Genomic DNA, 17,935 nt, shown 5'->3' with positions numbered 1-17,935 from the left:
CAGCCTGGGCTGGAGTCTGGAATCACCCTCTGCTTCTGCTGCTCCCGGATCCGCCCCGTGCCTCTGCCCTGCCCCTCCTGCCGGAATTCCGGCTGCTGTTATGGATTGTGTTCCGTCTGTTGCCATTTATTAATAGCATTTATTATTTATTGCTGCAAGGATTCGCTCTGCTCGGGGTTTGTCAGAGAGGATGACGACTCACGGAGCGTGACAAGGACAGGAGCGGGTGGCTTTAAACTGGGGGATTGGGGTTGATTTAGGTGGGATATTGGGAAGGAATTCCTGTCTGGATGTGGGAAGGGGCTGGCACAGATTCCCAGAGCAGCTGTGGCTGCCCCTGGATCCCTGGAAGCGCCCCAGGTTGGACACTGGGGCTGGAGCAGCCTGGGACAGTGGGAGGTGTCCCTGCCATGGCAGGGGTGGGATGGGATGGGATTTAAGGTCCCTTCCCACCCAAACCATTCCATGCTCCGGGATTCGTGGCAGTGATGACTTTGGGATGCTGAGAGGTCCCACGGCTGCTCCCACCCCTCCTAAACGGGGTGCAGAGCTGCCACGGCCACAACAACCCCTAAAACTTCAGCGAGCAAACCGATACTTAGGGGAAAAGGGATTCAAACTGGAAAAAAAACCAACAAAAAAAAAAGTAGGTTTAGGTTAGATTTTAGGGAAAAATTATTATCTGTGTGAGTCAGGCACCGCGATCCCCTGAGGAATCCCCTCCTGCTCCACAGGGACAGGTCCAGGGAAGGAAAAGCAGGAGGTGCAGAGATGAGTGGAGCCGAAGCAAGGCCGGCTCCTGGAGCAGCGGTTTTCCTGCTGGGATTTCCTCTCCTCGTTAGGACATCGATCCGTGCCTGCAGCCGGATCCTCGGGCCGCGGCTCGGGGAGGAATGCCGTGATAAAGATTGGTTGTGGCGGAGGAGCTGGGATGTGTCCCGCAGGGAGGGGTCTCTGTCCTCCTGCTCTCCCTGCTCCTGGCCGCGCCCCAGCTTTGGATTCTCCAGGGGTTCGAGGTGGGCTGAGGTGGGCGTGGGATGTCCTGGAATATTTCTGGGATTCTCGGTGTAACCGAGAATCGGAACGTGTTTAAATTTAAACGATGTTGTCAGTGCAAGGGCAGTAAAGATCACGGAATCACAGGGTCTGGAACGGTTTGGGTGGGAAGGGACCTTAAATCCCATCCAGTGCCACTTCCCACTGTCCCAGGGTGATCCAACCCTGTCCTGCGGCATTCCCGGGGATCCAGGGGCAGCCACGGCTGCTCTGGGAATTCCCTCCCAGCCAGGAATTCCTTCCCAGTTTCCCATCTGGCTCTGGGCCGGGTGACAGGGTGGGATCAGGCACAGCTTGGACTCGGTGACCTTGGAAATCTTTTCCAGCCTGGGGATCCTGGGATTGTGGATGTGCGGTGGTTCCTGGATCCTGGGCTTGGCTCAAGCTTGGGCCACGCTCCGAGTCCCGGACAAAAGCTCATCCCAGAGCTCTCCAAACTCCCAAACTCCCATCCCTGTGAATGATCCCTGCCTTTGCCCTTTTTATTCCGTAGTGTTCCTCTGCCCATCCTTGTTCCCGTGGAGCTGAGCACGTTCCCAATGCTCCTCTGGAGCCTTTCCTGCTCCTCCTCGTGCTGCTGACACTTTAAATTCCCGGGGCACGGGGCTGGAATTTCCCCCAGTGGAACATTGCTGACTCCGCGTTCAGCGCTCCGTGTGATGGAGGAGCTGGGATCGGTATTTCATATTCCCCACGATTTCATATTCCCCACCATTTCTGCGCCGGCTTCTCCCAGTGCTGCTCTGCAGCCAGACCCGGGCAGGGCCGGAGAACTCGGAAAAATTCATGGAGTGCTTTGTGCCAAGGACTTCAGCCAGAAAAAAAGGGGGATTTTCCCTTTTTTTTTTGTTTTTAACCTGGAAGAGGTTAAGGCTTTAAAGGGTGCGTGAAGAACGCGCCTGGAGTTGTGGTTTGATTCACGATGCCTGTGACAGCATCCCGGATTCCCGCCGCAGATGGGATATTGGGAAGGAATTCCCGGCTGTGAGGGTGCTGAAGCCCTGGAATAGAATTCCCAGAGGAGCTGTGGCTGCCCCTGGATCCCTGGAAGATCCAAGGCCGGGTTGGAGCAGCCTGGGCCGGTGGGAGGTGCCCAGGGCGGGTTGGGATGGGGTTTAAGATCCCTTTCCTCCTGGCCCATGCTGGAATTTCATGTTTCTGTATTCCCACAGGAACGTGTCTGCGGGACCAATATTTAGGGAATGCCATTCCCGGGGCGCTGGAGGCCTGGCTCTGAGGCAGCAGCTGAGCTCACCTGGTGATTAATTCATCAGCAGAACTGCCTGGAATTAGAGCTCTGCTCCGAGAGCGGCTCCTAATTGGGAGTTAATGGCTCATTAGCGCGCAGCAGCTCAGCGCCAGAGCCCGACAACACAAACAAAGCAATTAGCGCTTTCCAGGGAGTGGGATCCAGCATTCCAGCGGCCCGAGGTGGGTCAGGTGCGCCTTGGAGCAGCTGGATTCGGGGGGGCTGCTGCAAAGGGAATTCCAGAATTCCCGTTGGGATGCGCTTTTGGGGTGCGGAAGGGCTGGGATGATGGGGTGCGGTGGCTGCTTTGGGGCCTCCTCCCGGACTGGGCAGCTGGGAATGAGGCGGAGGCTGGGAACAGGAGCGGCAGCGGCTCCTACCCAGGAGCGTAAATCACAGGATTCCGGGATGGGGTGGGTGGGAAGGGATCTCAGAGCCCGTCCCAGTCCAGCCCTGCCCCTTTCCACTGTCCCAGGGGGCTCCAAGTCCCGTCCAGCCCGGCCTTGGACACCTCCTGGGACAAGGGAGAGCTGGAGAGAGGGACCCGGGACAAGAAGAGACAGCGCACAGGGAATGGCTTCCCACTGCCAGCGGGCAGGGATGGATGGGAGGGAATTCCTGGGTTTGGGGCTAGGGAGGCCCTGGCACAGGATATTCCATGGATGCCCATCCCTGGAAGCGTGCAGGGCCAGGCTGGAGCAGCCTGGGGCAGTGGGAGATGTCCCACGGCGGGGGTGGGATTTAGGGATTTAGGGATTTAGGGTCCCTTCCCACCCAAACCCCTCTGGGATGCTGCGAGGGTGTGGCAGCGCCTCTGCGGCCCAGCAGGATTTTTCCTGGGAGCAAAGCAGCGCCCTGACACTCGGGATGGGAAAAGGCAAAGAACCCTAGCCAGAATTCCCGGTGTCATAAATGCCGAGCAGTACAGGAGGAAAAAAAAAATAAATTAATAATAATAAAAAGAAAAAGGCACCGTTTGCCCTAAAATGGCAAAAAACCCGCTCCAGGCTCGGAGGCTTTCCAGGCAGCCTGGGGATAAATCAGCAGGATGGGGAGGGCAGGCAAGGCTTGGATGCAAAATTAGAAACCCCGGCAGGCAGGCGGGTGTCGGCGCAGCTCAGGCGGATCCATCCTCCTGGGAATAACGATCCTGCTGCGCGGCATCACATCCCGGGGCCGGGGCTCTAATTAACGCTCCCTGCCTGCGGGATCGGGATCGGGATCGCCTCCTCCCCTGCTCCAGGAAAGCGTGTCCCTGTGCCAGCCGGGATCGAACCCGCGGGGAGGGAGCAGCATATCTCCAGGGATCCCAGGGCATTCCAGAGCTTCTCCGGACAATCGGAGGTGGGTGATCCCTCTTGGTACCAGCCCTGCTGTTGGTAGGGATCCCAGGGATTCCAGGGCATTCCACATCTTTTTTGGACAATCAGAGGTGGGCGATCCCTCTTGGTACCAGCCCTGCTGTTGGTAGGGATCATTTTTGGATATCTCCAGGGATTCCAGGGCATCCCACATCTTCTCGGGACAATCGGAAGCGGGTGATCCCTCTCGGTACCACCCCTGTGGTAGGTAGGGATCATTTTTGGACACTTCCAGGGATTCCAGGGCATTCCACATCTTTTTTGGACAATCGGAGGTGTGCGATCCCTCTTGGTACCAGCCCTGCTGTTGGTAGGGATCCCAGGGATTCCAGGACATTCCACAGCTTCTCGGGACAACTGGAGGCGGGTGATCCCTCTCGGTACCAGCCCTGCTGTTGGTAGGGATCATTTTTGGATATCTCCAGGGATTCCAGGGCACTCCACATCTTCTTGGGACAATTGCAGGTGGGTGATCCCTCTTGGTACCAGCCCTGCTGTTGGCAGGGATCCCAGGGATTCCAGGACATTCCACAGCTTCTTGGGAAAACTGGAGGTGGGTGATGCTGCTCGGTACCACCCCTGTGGTAGGTAGGGATCATTTTTGGACACCTCCAGGGATTCCAGGACATTCCACATCTTCTCCAGAAAGCTGGAGGTGGGCGATCCCTCTTGGTACCAGCCCTGCTCTTGGTAGGGATCCCAGGGATTGATTCCAGGGCATTCCACAGCTTCTCGGGACAACTGGAGGCAGGTGATCCCTCTCGGTACCAGCCCTGTGGTAGGTAGGGATCATTTTTGGACACCTCCAGGGATACCAGGGCATTCCACATCTTTTTTGGACAATCTGAGGTGGGCGATCCCTCTCGGTACCAGCCCTGCTGTTGGTAGGGATCCCAGGGATTCCAGGGCATTCCACAGCTTCTCGGGACAACTGGAGGCAGGTGATCCCTCTTGGTACCAGCCCTGCTGTTGGTAGGTATCATTTTTGGATATCTCCAGGGATTCCAGGGCATTCCACAGCTTCTCAGGACAATCAGAGGTGGGTGATCCCTCTCGGTACCACCCCTATGGTAGGTAGGGATCATTTTTGGACACTTCCAGGGATTCCAGGGCATTCCACATCTTCTCGGGACAATTGGAGGTGGGCGATCCCTCTCGGTACCAGCCCTTTTCTTGGTAGGGATCCCAGGGATTCCAGGGCATTCCACAGCTTCTCGGGACAACTGGAGGCAGGTGATCCCTCTCGGTACCAGCCCTGCTGGATTCCAGCCCTCCAGGGATTCCAGGGCATTCCACAGCTTCTCAAAACAGAGGTGGGTGATCCCGCTCAGTACCACCCCTGTGGTAGGTAGGGATCATTTTTGGATATCTCCAGGGATTCCAGGGCACTCCACATCTTCTTGGGACAATCGGAGGTGGGCGATCCCACTTGGTACCAGCCCTGCTGTTGGTAGGGATCCCAGGGATTGATTCCAGGACATTCCACAGCTTCTTGGGAAAACTGGAGGCGGGTGATCCCTCTCAGTACCAGCCCTGCTGTTGGTAGGCATCATTTTTGGACGCTTCCAGGGATTCCAGGGCACTCCACATCTTCTCCGGACAATCGGAGGCGGGCGATCCCTGCTGTTGGTAGGGATCATTTTTGGACGCTTCCAGGGATTCCAGGGCACTCCACATCTTCTCCGGACAATCGGAGGCGGGCGATCCCTGCTGTTGGTAGGGATCATTTTTGGACGCTTCCAGGGATTCCAGGGCACTCCACATCTTCTCCGGACAATCGGAGGCGGGCGATCCCTGCTGTTGGTAGGGATCATTTTTGGACGCTTCCAGGGATTCCAGGGCATTCCACATCTTCTCCGGACAATCGGAGGCGGGCGATCCCTGCTGTTGGTAGGGATCGTTTCCAGCCCGGAAAGCGGCCGCTGCCTCTCCGTTCCCTTTCAGCTCCGTCTCCCGACCATCCGCCCTCCACGGGGTGTCTCCAGGGCGGGATGCCGGCGCGGGGCAGCGCTCGGGGAACATCCCCGGATCCTGGAGCGCTCTGCCCGCTGTCCGGGCGGGTAAATCGCTCCTTTCCATGCGCAGGGAGCAGGATTTTCCCTCCAGGAAGGCGTCTCTGGAGGCCCGGGGGTGTTTTTAGGGCTGCGGAGGGAAGCTCTATTTCGGTGCTGAGCCCATATGGCCGGGTGGGTGTTTGGAGGAGCGCGGCGGAGAGGCGAGGGCTGGGATCAGCTTTGGAGAGCAGAAATTCCTGTAAAGATATTTTTTTTCCCCCTCCCCTCTTTTCCTCACTGGTCCCCAGGTGTAAATCTTCTCCTTTAAAGAGCAGAAATTTGTGTAAATATATATATTTTTTCCCCCCCCCCCCTCTTTTCTCACTGTAAATCTTCTCCTTTAGAGAGCAAAAATTTATGTAAATATCTTTTTTGTCCCCCTCTTTTCTCACTGGTCCCCAGGTGCAAATATCTTCATTTGGAGAGCAGAAATTCCTGTAAATATTTTTTTTTTCCTCCCCTCTTTTCTCACTGGCCCCCAGGTGTAAATCTTCTCCTTTAAAGAGCAGAAATTTGTGTAAATATATATATATATTTATTTTTCCCCCCTCTTTTCTCACTGTAAATCTTCTCCTTTAGAGAGCAAAAATTTATGTAAATATCTTTTTTGTCCCCCTCTTTTCTCACTGGTCCCCAGGTGCAAATATCTTCATTTGGAGAGCAGAAATTCCTGTAAATATTTTTTTTTTCCTCCCCTCTTTTCTCACTGGTCTCCAGGTGCAGATATCTTCATTTGGAGGGCAGAAATTTGTGTGTGTGTGTGTATATATATATATATATATAAAAAATTTTTTCCCCCTCTTTTCTCACTGGTCCCCAGGTGCAAATATCTTCATTTGGAGAGCAGAAATTTGTGTAAATATATTTTTTTCTCCCCTCTTTTCTCACTGGCCCCCAGGTGTAAATCTTCTCCTTTGGAGAGCAGAAATTTGTGTAAATATCTTGGGGTTTTCCCCCCTCTTTTCCCACTGTAAATCTTCATTTGGAGAGCAGAAATTAGTGTAAATATATATTTTATTATTATTATTTTCCCCCTTCTTTCTCACTGGCCCCCAGGTGTAAATATCGTCATTTGGAGAGCAGAAATTAGTGTAAATATATATATTTTTATTATTATTTTTTAATTTTTTCCCCCCCTCCTTTCTCACTGGCCCCCAGGTGTAAATATCTTCATTTGGAGAGCAGAAATTTGTGTAAATGTGTGTGTGTGTATATATGTATATATATATATATATATTTTTTTTTTTTTTTTTTCCCCCCTGCTTTCCCACTGATTCCAGGTTTCCCTCAGGGGTTGCTCTGACCTCCAGCAATTCCCTGGGATTTAACAGAGCATTCCCTTCTCCCCTGGCTCTTCCCCTCCATTCCCAACATCGAGCCACAGTGAATCCCTTCATCCCTTCCAGCTGCTCTTCGGAGCCCTGACTCCATGAAAAACACAACCAGCTCCTTTCTTTTTGTTTTAGGAAAATCCCTCTGGATTGGGCTTCATCCAACCCTTCCCAGACTGCCACTGCCCCGTGTCCGCACATCCAGGGGGCTTTGGAATTCCCGCAGGGATGGGCACTGCCAGGGCCCAACAGCCCTGTCCACTAAGGAGTTTTCTCCCAGCACAGATTCCCAGAGAAGCTTTGGCTGCCCCTGGATCCCTGGGACAGTGGAAGGTGCCCCTGCCATGGCTGGGGTGGGAATGGGATGGGATGATCCTTAATTTCTCTTCCAACCCAAAACAGCCTGGAATCCTCTGCTCAGCCTAAGGAATGTTTCCGTAGGGCTGCACTGCCAGGAGGGATCTGGGAACACCTGAGGAATGTTTCCATAGGGCTGCGCTGTTGGGAAGGATCTGGGAACACCTGAGGAATGTTTCTGTGGGGCTGCGCTGCCAGGAGGGATCTGGGAACACCTGAGGAATGTTTCCATGGGGCTGCGCTGCCAGGAGGGATCTGGGAACACCTGAGGAATGTTTCCATGGGGCTGCGCTGCCAGGAGGGATCTGGGAATATCTAAGGAATGTTTCCGTAGGGCTGTGCTGTCAGGTGGGATCTGGGAATACCTGAGGAATGTTTCCATAGGGCTGCACTGTCAGGAGGGATCTGGGAACACCTGAGGAATGTTTCCATAGGGCTGTGCTGCCAGGGGGAATCTGGGAACACCTGAGGAGTGTTTCCATGGGGCTGCGCTGCCAGGGGGGATCTGGGAATATCTAAGGAATGTTTCCGTAGGGCTGCGCTGCCAGGAGGGATCTGGGAACACCTGAGGAATGTTTCCATAGGGCTGTGCTGTCAGGTGGGATCTGGGAACACCTGAGGAATGTTTCCATAGGGCTGCGCTGTCAGGAGGGATCTGGGAACACCTGAGGAATGTTTCCATGGGGCTGCGCTGTCAGGAGGGATCTGGGAACACCTGAGGAACGTTTCCATGGGGCTGCGCTGTCAGGAGGGATCTGGGAACACCTGAGGAATGTTTCCATAGGGCTGCACTGCCAGGAGGGATCTGGGAATATCTAAGGAATGTTTCCATAAGGCTGCGCTGCCAGGAGGGATCTGGGAACACCTGAGGAATGTTTCCATGGGTCTGCGCTGCCAGGAGGGATCTGGGAACACCTGAGGAGTGTTTCCATAGGGCTGTGCTGTCAGGAGGGATCTGGGAACACCTGAGGAATGTTTCCGTAGGGCTGTGCTGCCAGGAGGGATCTGGGAACACCTGAGGAATGTTTCCATAGGGCTGCACTGCCAGGAGGGATCTGGGAACACCTGAGGAATGTTTCCATGGGTCTGCGCTGTCAGGAGGGATCTGGGAACACCTGAGGAATGTTTCCGTAGGGCTGCGCTGCCAGGAGGGATCTGGGAACACCTGAGGAATGTTTCCGTAGGGCTGCGCTGCCAGGAGGGATCTGGGAACACCTGAGGAATGTTTCCGTAGGGCTGCGCTGTCAGGAGGGATCTGGGAACACCTGAGGAATGTTTCCATAGGGCTGCGCTGTCAGGAGGGATCTGGGAACACCTGAGGAATGTTTCCATGGGTCTGCGCTGCCAGGAGGGATCTGGGAACACCTGGGGCCGTTGGGAGCTCTGGAGAGCATCCCCTGCGTTTTTCCAGGGCATGGACGGGCAGCGCCAGTTGCCATCCGAGGCCCGTTTGATCCCGTCCCCATCCCTCTCCCCATCCCTCTCCCCGCTGCCCTTCCCAGCAGGAGCAGGGAATGAATTCCTGCCCCTCTGGCGCCGCTGAGTCAATCCCGGGCGGGTGGGAGCGGGGGGATGGCAGATGGCTCCGGGAATGCAAAACCTGCTCCCAGGAGAGCCCTGACGCATTCCGGCCGTGGGGGAGAGGAGCGGAGCAGAGCCTGGGGTTGGGATTCCAAAAAAACCCAACCCACCAGGTGAGGATAAAACCAGCGGGTAATAACTGCTCCTGCCTCTGCTCTTCCCAAAGGGTGGAAAACCTGGAAGGGCAGCGCTGGAGGCTGCCAAACTTTCATTTTCCCCTCTTTATTTTTTTTTTTTTTTTTTTTTGATACAAAACCCGTGATGTTCCTCGCCTGCTGGCAGTCTGTCGCATCCCTGGCCCCTGGATGTGGGAGCAGCAGCAGGACGTGGGATTTTGGAAACCTGCCGTGCTCTGGGCTGAGGAGGGTCCTGGCAAAGAGCGGGATGAGGTGCTGAGGGCGCCAGGGAAATCCGGGGGTGTGAGGGATCAGAAAGAGCCCCTGGCTGATAAGGAAAATACCTCTGGTGTCACGGTTTAAATGTCAGGAATGCTGCGGGAGAACAGCGGGAATGAGGCCGGAGGTGTTTGTGGGATGGAGATAAACACCGTGGCTGGATTGAGGAGCGGGGCAGGAGCCTGGGGTTGCTCCTCGGGGCGAGGAGAAACAAAATGTTTGGGATAAGACCGCGTCTGAGTGGCAGGAGTGTGACCCGGAGCCACGGGAGCGCGGGATCCTGGAATGGTTTGGGTTGGAAGGGATCTAAGGGATCGCCTGGGCTCCCTCGTGCACACAGACTTCAGCTGTTAAATCTCCGTGTGATGGAATTCCCAGGGATTCAAATTCCCAGAGCAGCTGTGGCTGCCCCCGGATCCCTGGAAGTGCCCCAAGGATCTTCATTAAATCCATGAAGATTTCATGGATTAAATTAACAATGAATTAATGGATTAAATGCATAACAAATTATTTTCATTTTTTAATGAAATTTATTCATCAAAACTCCCAGAGCAGCTGTAGCTGCCCCCGGATCCCTGGAAGTGTCCAAGGCCAGGCTGGAACAGCCTGGGATAGTGGAAGTTGTCCCTGTCCATGGCTTGGAATTAGATGGTCTTTAATCACCTTCCATCCCAAATAATTCCGGGATTCTGCGGTAGTTTCACGGATTCGAAAAAGGGTTTTTATGCTTGGTACCTTTAGGATGCATTTTGTGTATTCCGTTTCAGGAAGTGCTGGTTGTTTTGTTTTGGGTTTTTTTCGTCCCTTTAATCAAAACGGATTTTTTATGGAAAAATTGCCTCAGCATCCTCTCAGGGAAGGATTCCTTCCCAATCTCCCATCCACGTGGAAGCCATTCCCTGTGCCCTTGTCCCCAGCCCCTCTCCAGCTCTCCTGGAGCCCCTTCAGGAGCTCTGAGCTCTGCCTGGATCCTTCCCTTCTCCAGGGGAACATTCCCAGCTCCCTGAGCACTGGGAATTTCCAGAACGTTCTGGAGCGCTCCAAGCCATCAGCGCTTCAATCAAGGGCCGGCCTCTGCGCTGGTGCTGGGGAAACGTTAACGCCAAAAATAGCTGGGAGCTGCAGCTCCCGGGGAGCCGGAGGCGCTGGAGCTCTGTGCGCTTCCCAGGCTGCCAGCTGAGCTTCCACGGGAAAAATCCAGCAGCACCGGGAGACCCTGGGAGCTGAAACGCTGCTGGTTTGGGGGCTGACCCCCGGTTTGTGTCCCCACGTTCTGGCTGGTGGCGGATCGCCGCCGTCCGTCGCCGCTCCGGATGGGAACATCGGGGTATCCCGCTTTTCCTTGGATAAACGGGATGGACCAGCTGCTGTCCCGGGGTTTGGAGTGAAGCTGTGGCCGCCCCTGGATCCCTGGAAGTGTCCCAGGCCGGGCTGGAGCAGCCTGGGGTGGTGGGAGGTGTCCGTGCCCGTGGCAGGGCTGGGAATGAGCTGATCCTCGATTTCCCCTCTGACCCAAAGCGTTCCAAGATTCCCTCATTTCCTCTGGCAGGGGGGGAGGCTGCTGCGGGAATCCTGTTCAGGATTCCTCCCTCAGCCCTACAGGAGCTGAGGGTGAGCGTTGTATGTTTGTATCTCTTTATGATTTTTTAATGTTTTTATGGTTTTTTTGGTTTTTTAATGTTTTTATGTTTGTATGTATACTTGTATATTTATATCTTTTTATGTTTTTTATGTTTTCATGGTTTCATGTTTTTATGGGTTTTTAAATTTTTTTTATGTTTTTATGTTTGTATGTTTTTATGCTTTTATCTCCAGCGCTAATCAGCCTTTGCCCTTCCCTTCGTGGGCCCCAAATTGCAATTCCGAATTAGCCCAATTAGCAGAAGTTCGTCAGACTCTGCTGCGTGATTGATTTTGAGCCGGCGTTTCGGAGGTTTTGCAGACAGAGCTGCAGGTTTAAGGCAGATCAAAGCCCCTGGCTCAGCTCCGGGGGTTTTAACCGGCAGGGCAGGAGCTGCTCCGAAGGAAAAAGATTGAAACATGACAAAAAGAAGGATATTTGTGCATTTTGGCCAGGAGATTCCTCTCCCTCACACTCCTGGGACACAGAGATGCCTTTTTGTGGCCCTCGGGACCGCCTGCTGCCGCGTCCCTGTAATTCCCAATTAATTCCCAATTAATTCCCAATTAATTCCCTCTTTCCCCGCCGATGAAGGTGAACATTTCCCCGTTGGGAAGAACGTCCCTGTGTCCAGCAGGCTGCATCCCAACGGCTGAAGGCGAAATCTCTGGCATTCCTTTGGAGAGGGAGGAGAGCCAGGGAACCTTTGGGTGCCAGGATTGCTGCCGAGGCCTCTCCCAGGGCAGGGGGGGAGCGGCTAAAAGCTGATTAATGATCCGTGATTTCCCGGGCAGCGGCCAAGCCCGGGAACGAACGGGATAAATAACAGGGATGGGATTCTTTTCAAGGCAATTTATGATGAGCTCTAGAAAAACAGCCGGCTCCATCTGGGTCCTTTGGAAATTTGGAAGTAATTGGAGGGTTATTAGAGGGTGGAATTAGTCGAAGCCTTTATTTACGGCTTTTTTTCTTTCTGGCCTCCATCTGCCCCCTCATTAATCCCGGGATGCAGCTCTGAGCTGGGCTGACAGCGAGTCACAGGAGCGTGGAATGGCTTGGATTGGAAGGGAAATTAAGGATCATCCTTAATTGGATGGCTGGGACACCTCCCACTATCCCCAAGCCCCATCCGAGCGGCCTTGGGGACTTTTAGGGATGGGGCAGCCACAGCTCCTCTGGATTCCCCACGTGCATAAAAAGCATCCCCGGCTTTTGACGCGACGGGGAGGGATTTTGTTGGATATTTTGGGACATTCCTGTCGGGGGCTTTCCCCGACATTGAGGTGGTTTCAGGGTCCTTTGCTCCCCTGCACAGCTCCGAGCCCAGCCGAAGGAAGAGACGGAGTTCTCAGGTTTAGATTTTTCAACGTTGCATACTTCGTTTATTGTTTCTTATCTTACAATTCTCTCAGTCCGACAAGATGTTCGCAGCTGCATGGATTCCTCACGTCTCCCCCCGAGCTGGGCTGTCCTTATCTTTTATACTAATTACTACGTATTTCTTATTTACTATTTCTTACCACTGTCTATCACTATTACTAAAAAGGTCATCTTTACTCTGACCCAATCCTCACTAACTACTTTGTGCCCACATCACTGCTGAAATGGAGTGAGGGAAGGAGAAGGAGAAGAAGAAGGAGACAATGCCCCAGATTCTCCATCTTGTCCCATTCACTTCGATGCTAGGAACATAAAATTACTATTTTCTCACCCTGTGATAAGCTAAACTACTATTTCTCACATTCTTGTGGCCTGTAAACCCTCTCTCAGTGTAGGAAGTTTTTCCCATGGACTGAAATCAAAGCCAGTGTCTCTCTGGGCTCTGGGCTGGGGTCCCAGACCCCCCTGCCCAGGTCCCTGACCCTCCAGGGCAGCCAAAGGAATGCCCTGGGCTCCAACACATTCCTACCGGGATCTGTGCATTGCTGCGCCTGTTCAGGTGGGATTTGTGCGCAGGCAGAGCTTTGCTGGCTCCCAGAGCCCTCGGTGAGGGAGGCTGAGCCAGGAGCAGGGAACAAAACGCTCCGAAGCTTTTTCCTTTGACAAGCGGCCGCTCAATTCCATCATAAATAACTCCGCTGCCAGGCAGCCTGTCTGCTTCCAAGCCAGAGCTGGGAATTCATCCTGCAAATGGACGTGAACCGTGGGGAGAGCTCGGGAAGAGGGGAGCGGGCCGCGATCGGGGCGGAGGCGTCGGAGGCAGGGCGGGCGGCGGGTCCTGCCGAGGGGAAAAAGATGGAAAAATAAAAACCCTTCCATGCCAACCGCAGGAAATGAAAACTGGGAGCCGGGAGGGAGGGAGAGATATCCCTGAGCAAAATTAATGGGAAATATTCCCGGGGTGGTTGTCAGGAGGGCTGGCAGAGGTGGGGAGCGCGCAACAGATCCCGCTCTTTCTGTGGGAAAACATGGAAATGCTCATGGATTGGGGGGCTGGTGCTTTCATGGAGGTGTGGTGGGGTCCTGGTGTAGCACGGAGCCCCTTGGAGCCAGGCTGGGAGAGCTGGGAATGTTCCCCTGGAGCAGGGAAGGATCCAGGCAGAGCTCAGAGCTCCTGGAGGGGCTCCAGGAGAGCTGGAGAGGGGCTGGGGACAAGGAATGGAGGGACAGGACACAGGGAATGGCTCCCACTGCCAGAGGGCAGGGATGGGTGGGAGATTGGGAACTGGGAATTCCTGCCTGGGATGGAATTCCCAGAGCAGCTGTGGCTGCCCCTGGATCCCTGGCAGTGCCCAGGGCCAGGCTGGAGCAGCCTGGGACAGTGGGAGGTGTCCCTGCCATGGCAGGGGTGGCACTGGGTGGGATTTAAGATCCCTTCCTACCCAAACCATTCCGGGATTCTGTTGCCGCTGGAATACAAGTGTGGAACAGCAGAGCGGCACTGAGAGCTCAGAGCTGGGGCTGGGGCGGTGCTGAGGGAACGGGACACAAAAGGAAAAGCTGGAAAACGCAGCAGAGCTGGAAAGAAAAGCTGGGAATTGATTTCTTGTCCCGGCCAAGGTTGCTCCTCTCAGCACTCTCTGGTGGCTGACACGTATTCCCAAGAATGTTGGGAATATTGGCTGCTGCTCTTCATCCTGGGAGGCTCTTAAATAATTTGTGCCCTTGGGTTTGTTGGGGAAGGAGATAAATGGATTCGAAAGACAAATTATATTCCTGCAAATATTTTTCCCTCCAACGAGCTGATGTGGGAATGAGACAGGATCTGATTTTCCCGAGGTTCTGCTGATAGATTTTTCCATGGTAACAAATTGGGTACAAAATTCCTCCTAGGGAAGCCTGCAGGGAGAGGCAGGAACAGGGGGCAGGAGGTGGAAACAGCCCCTGGGACATCGCCCGGGGATTGCCTGGGATGGGAACGCACAAGGGACAGGGGATGGGAATGTCGGTGCGGAGGAGGATGGGGACTGGGATGTGAATTTCAGTGGGAATTTAGATGGGGATGGGAATGCAGATGCTGACAGGGTGCAGATGCAGGTTGGGATGGGAATTTGAGTGGGAATTAGGGTGGGAATGGGGATGGATCTGGGTCTGGAGATGCGGATGCAGAAGAGGATGAGGATGTGGATGGGAATGCTGACAGGGATGGGAATGCAGATGTGGATATGGAAATCTGTGAATGGGAATTGGGATGGGAATGTGGGTGGATCTGGGTCTGGAGATGTGGATGCAGAAGGGGATGAGGATGTGGATGCAGATGAAGAAGGAGGCAGGAATGCAGATGTGGGTGGGGATGGGGATGCAGGTGTGGATATGGATATGGGTGGGGATGCAGATGTGGATGGGGTTTCAGATGTGGATGTGGATACGGATTTGGATGTGGATGCAGATGTGGATGCAGGTGTAGGTGGGGTTACAGGTGTGGATATGGATTTGGATGTGGATGGGGTTTCAGATGTGGAATCCCACATTCAGTCCCCAGGGAGGTCCCAGTCGGAGCCAGGGCTGAGGCACGGAGGGGAAGCTCTGGGATCTGCTGCTGGAGCTGCTCCTGAGCAGCTGCGGAGGGAAGGGCACAGCTGGAACAGGAACACACTCAAGTTGCCATTCCTCTCAGAACTGCAGGTTATTCCTGAATCCTTTAGGAACGGGATTGCTTCCTCTCCACTCCATAAACAGCAGCACCTGGGGTCTGGGTGAAAATTCACGGGGAATACAAAACACGTCCTGGGTGAGGCTGTGGGACGGCTCCGGGTGTGCTCCCGCAGGTGTGAGGCCATCCAGTGCTAAAATCCCTGGATTTGTATTTCCCTCCCAAGAGGTAAACTGGGAAGCAGGGGTTTGCGTTGTGATCAGCAGCAAAGCCAGCGCTGCTTCCATCAGCAGTAGCATGAAGTGGGATAAGCTGGAATTTTCCTGGCTGTGTGTCACGCTCCGTCCCACTCGCCCTCGCTGCTGTTTTTCCTGTGCCTTCCCAAGTTCCTCTCCTTTTCTCCTGGCTCCTGGCGAGGCAGGCAGGGGATGTGTTTGCAGAGGTGGATGGAGCTTCCTGAAATCCAAATGTCACATTTCCACTCGGCTGCGTGAGGAGCAAATGGCTGCGTAATTCTATTTACAGATTTCTACAGAGAGTGGTTAAAAATAATAATAATGATGATTAAAAAAAAAAAAAAGGATTTATTCTGGAAGCCTCCAGCAATCCGTGAGCTTCATCTCCCTCTGATTCCCAGGGGTCACCAGGGTGGCCAGGTCTGGTGCTTGAGGGGAATTTTCTCCGCAGTGGGAGGAAGAGGAAGGGCAGTGCTGTGTCTCTTAGTCATGGATTTTATTCCCTGGTGATCTTTTGGAGCTGGATCCCGGCCTGGCAGCGATGGATGCGGGAGCAGATTGCTGCCGAGGCCTTTGAGGAGGAATAAATGTATTTTGTAGGACTTGCTGCTGGGTTGGGATGCACTGGTGAGGGTTTTGTGCTGGTTTTGTGTGCGTTCGCGGATGTGAGGGAAATATGGAATAAATGAGGAACACTTCAGGGTCCGACAGATCCCATTTGCCCTTACAGCTCCTGCTGCTTCGGTGCCAGGGTTCTCAGGCAGCCCCGATGTCCCTTTGGCAGCAGCACCTTCTCAAAGGGTCTGAAAATGTGCGGGAAATGGATCCGTGGGGGATTCTCAAATCCGTTTCCATTTCTGTTCTGTCTGGAAGCTCACACGGTTTTGTGCATCCGTGCGCGAACCCTGAGATAAAATGGAAACGGAAAGGCCACGGGATGGGACGGGCGTTGCTGGGAGAGAGATGGAGCTGGGAACGAGTTTCAGAGGATGGCCTTGCAAAACAGAGCGGGTGTTTTGGAGAATTGGAACTGTGAAAGATGCATTGTACCCAACCCACGTGGGGTATTTTCAGATTATTGGCTTTAAGGCATTTACATCATGGTGTGGCAAAAGCTGATGGGCCAAAAAACACTTAAAAAGTGTTGTAATTAGGAAATAGTTTAGTTTCTGATTGTGATGGCGTGAATTGTAACGTCTGCACCGTCTCACCCCTCTCATGAGACTGAAAATGGAATTGAACCTTTCGAAACGCCTCTCAGGAGCCCCGTCTCTGGGTCAGAAGAAGGGTTTTCCCAGCAAATATGTAGGTGGGAATTCCTCAGTTCCGCCCCTTCCGCTGCTGTTGGCTCCTTTCCCCTTGGGAATGACGATTTAACAGGTGTAGAATCCCAAAATCACACAATCCTTATGGTTGGAAAAGACCTTTAAGGCCATCAAGTCCAACCACCGGTCAGCGCCACTGCCCCAGGCCCCCAGTGCCGCATCCACAGGGCTTTGAAATCCCTCCAGGAATGGGGACTCCACCTCTGCCTCGGACAACCCTTTCCACGAGGGAATTTTCCCTACTATCCAACTAAACCTCCCCTGGGCACATCCTTTCCACCAAACAAGGGCGGGCCAATGCTTTTTATTTTTTATTTTTTTTTTAAATACATTTTAAACCCATAAAATCCACTTAATGGGATTGCTCCAGGATTTCCATTGACAATTTCCCAATTTCCTGGGACTGGTGGAAGCTTTTCCCTCCCTTCTCCTTGCAGGGATGACGTGCCAAGCCAGGACGTCCTACACGGAAGACGAGGTGCTCTGGGGCCACCGCTTCTTCCCGGTGATCTCCCTGGAGGAAGGGTTCTTCAAGGTGGATTATTCCCAGTTCCACGCCACGTTCGAGGTGCCCACCCCGCCCTACAGCGTGAAGGAGCAGGAGGAGATGCTCCTCATGTCCTCGCCCCTGATCCCGCCCGCCGTCAGCAACAGCAAGGAGAGGAACAACTCCGTGGAGTGCCTGGATGGGCTCGACGAGGTGGGCACAAAGCTGCCCTCAAAACTGCAGAAAATCACCGGGAGGGACGACTTCCCGAAAAAACTGCTCAGGATGAGCTCCACCACCTCGGAGAAGGCCTACAGCATGGGCGACCTGCCCATGAAACTCCAGCGCATCAGCTCGGTGCCCGGCAACTCCGAGGAGAAGCTGGGCTCCAAGACCACCAAGATGATGTCGGATCCCATGAGCCAGTCGGTGGCGGAGCTGCCCCCCAAGCTGCAGAAGCTCTCGGGGGGCGGGGGCAGGATGGAGGGGAACCTCCCGCCCAAACTGCGCAAAATGAACTCCGACCGCTTCACATAACGCGCCGGCGCCGGCGGGATCCCACGCGGCTGGGGCGGCGGGGGGCTGCCGGGGGCTCGGGGCCGCCCGGGAGCCGGGATGGACCGGGGGGAGCCGGGATGGAGCGGGGGGAGCCGGGATGGACGCGGCGCTCCGGGAGGCGGGAGCGTCCCGCGGGATTCCGAGCAAGGGCCGCGTCCTTGGCGGGTGGGGTCCCAGCGCATGCAATAATAGTGTGCAATCTCTGCATCTAGTCCATGGCATGACTCCTCCTGTATTTATACTCTGTATCCCGAAAAAACACGCACGGGGGCCCTCCCGCCCCTGTATTCC

The 17,935-nt window shown here is 54.3% G+C and overlaps 1 protein-coding gene across 1 annotated transcript in view; it reads left to right on the top strand.

The window, feature by feature from the left end:
- KCNJ3 (potassium inwardly rectifying channel subfamily J member 3) overlaps positions 1-17,659 on the top strand; it is a 33,118-nt gene extending 15,459 nt beyond the window's left edge. Inside the window, exon 3 of the mRNA XM_040070172.2 lies at positions 17,037-17,659. Within this exon, the coding sequence (XP_039926106.1) occupies positions 17,037-17,623 (587 nt within the window). The 3' untranslated portion in view covers positions 17,624-17,659. The remainder of the gene's footprint in view (positions 1-17,036) is intronic.
- Positions 17,660-17,935: the final 276 nt, after the last annotated feature.

The sequence above is a fragment of the Hirundo rustica genome, chromosome 7 (genome assembly GCF_015227805.2).
Source record: "Hirundo rustica isolate bHirRus1 chromosome 7, bHirRus1.pri.v3, whole genome shotgun sequence".
NCBI lineage: Eukaryota > Metazoa > Chordata > Aves > Passeriformes > Hirundinidae > Hirundo > Hirundo rustica.
The sequence above is the reverse complement of the archived record's forward strand: the minus strand, read 5'-3'. Positions and strand labels throughout refer to the sequence as shown.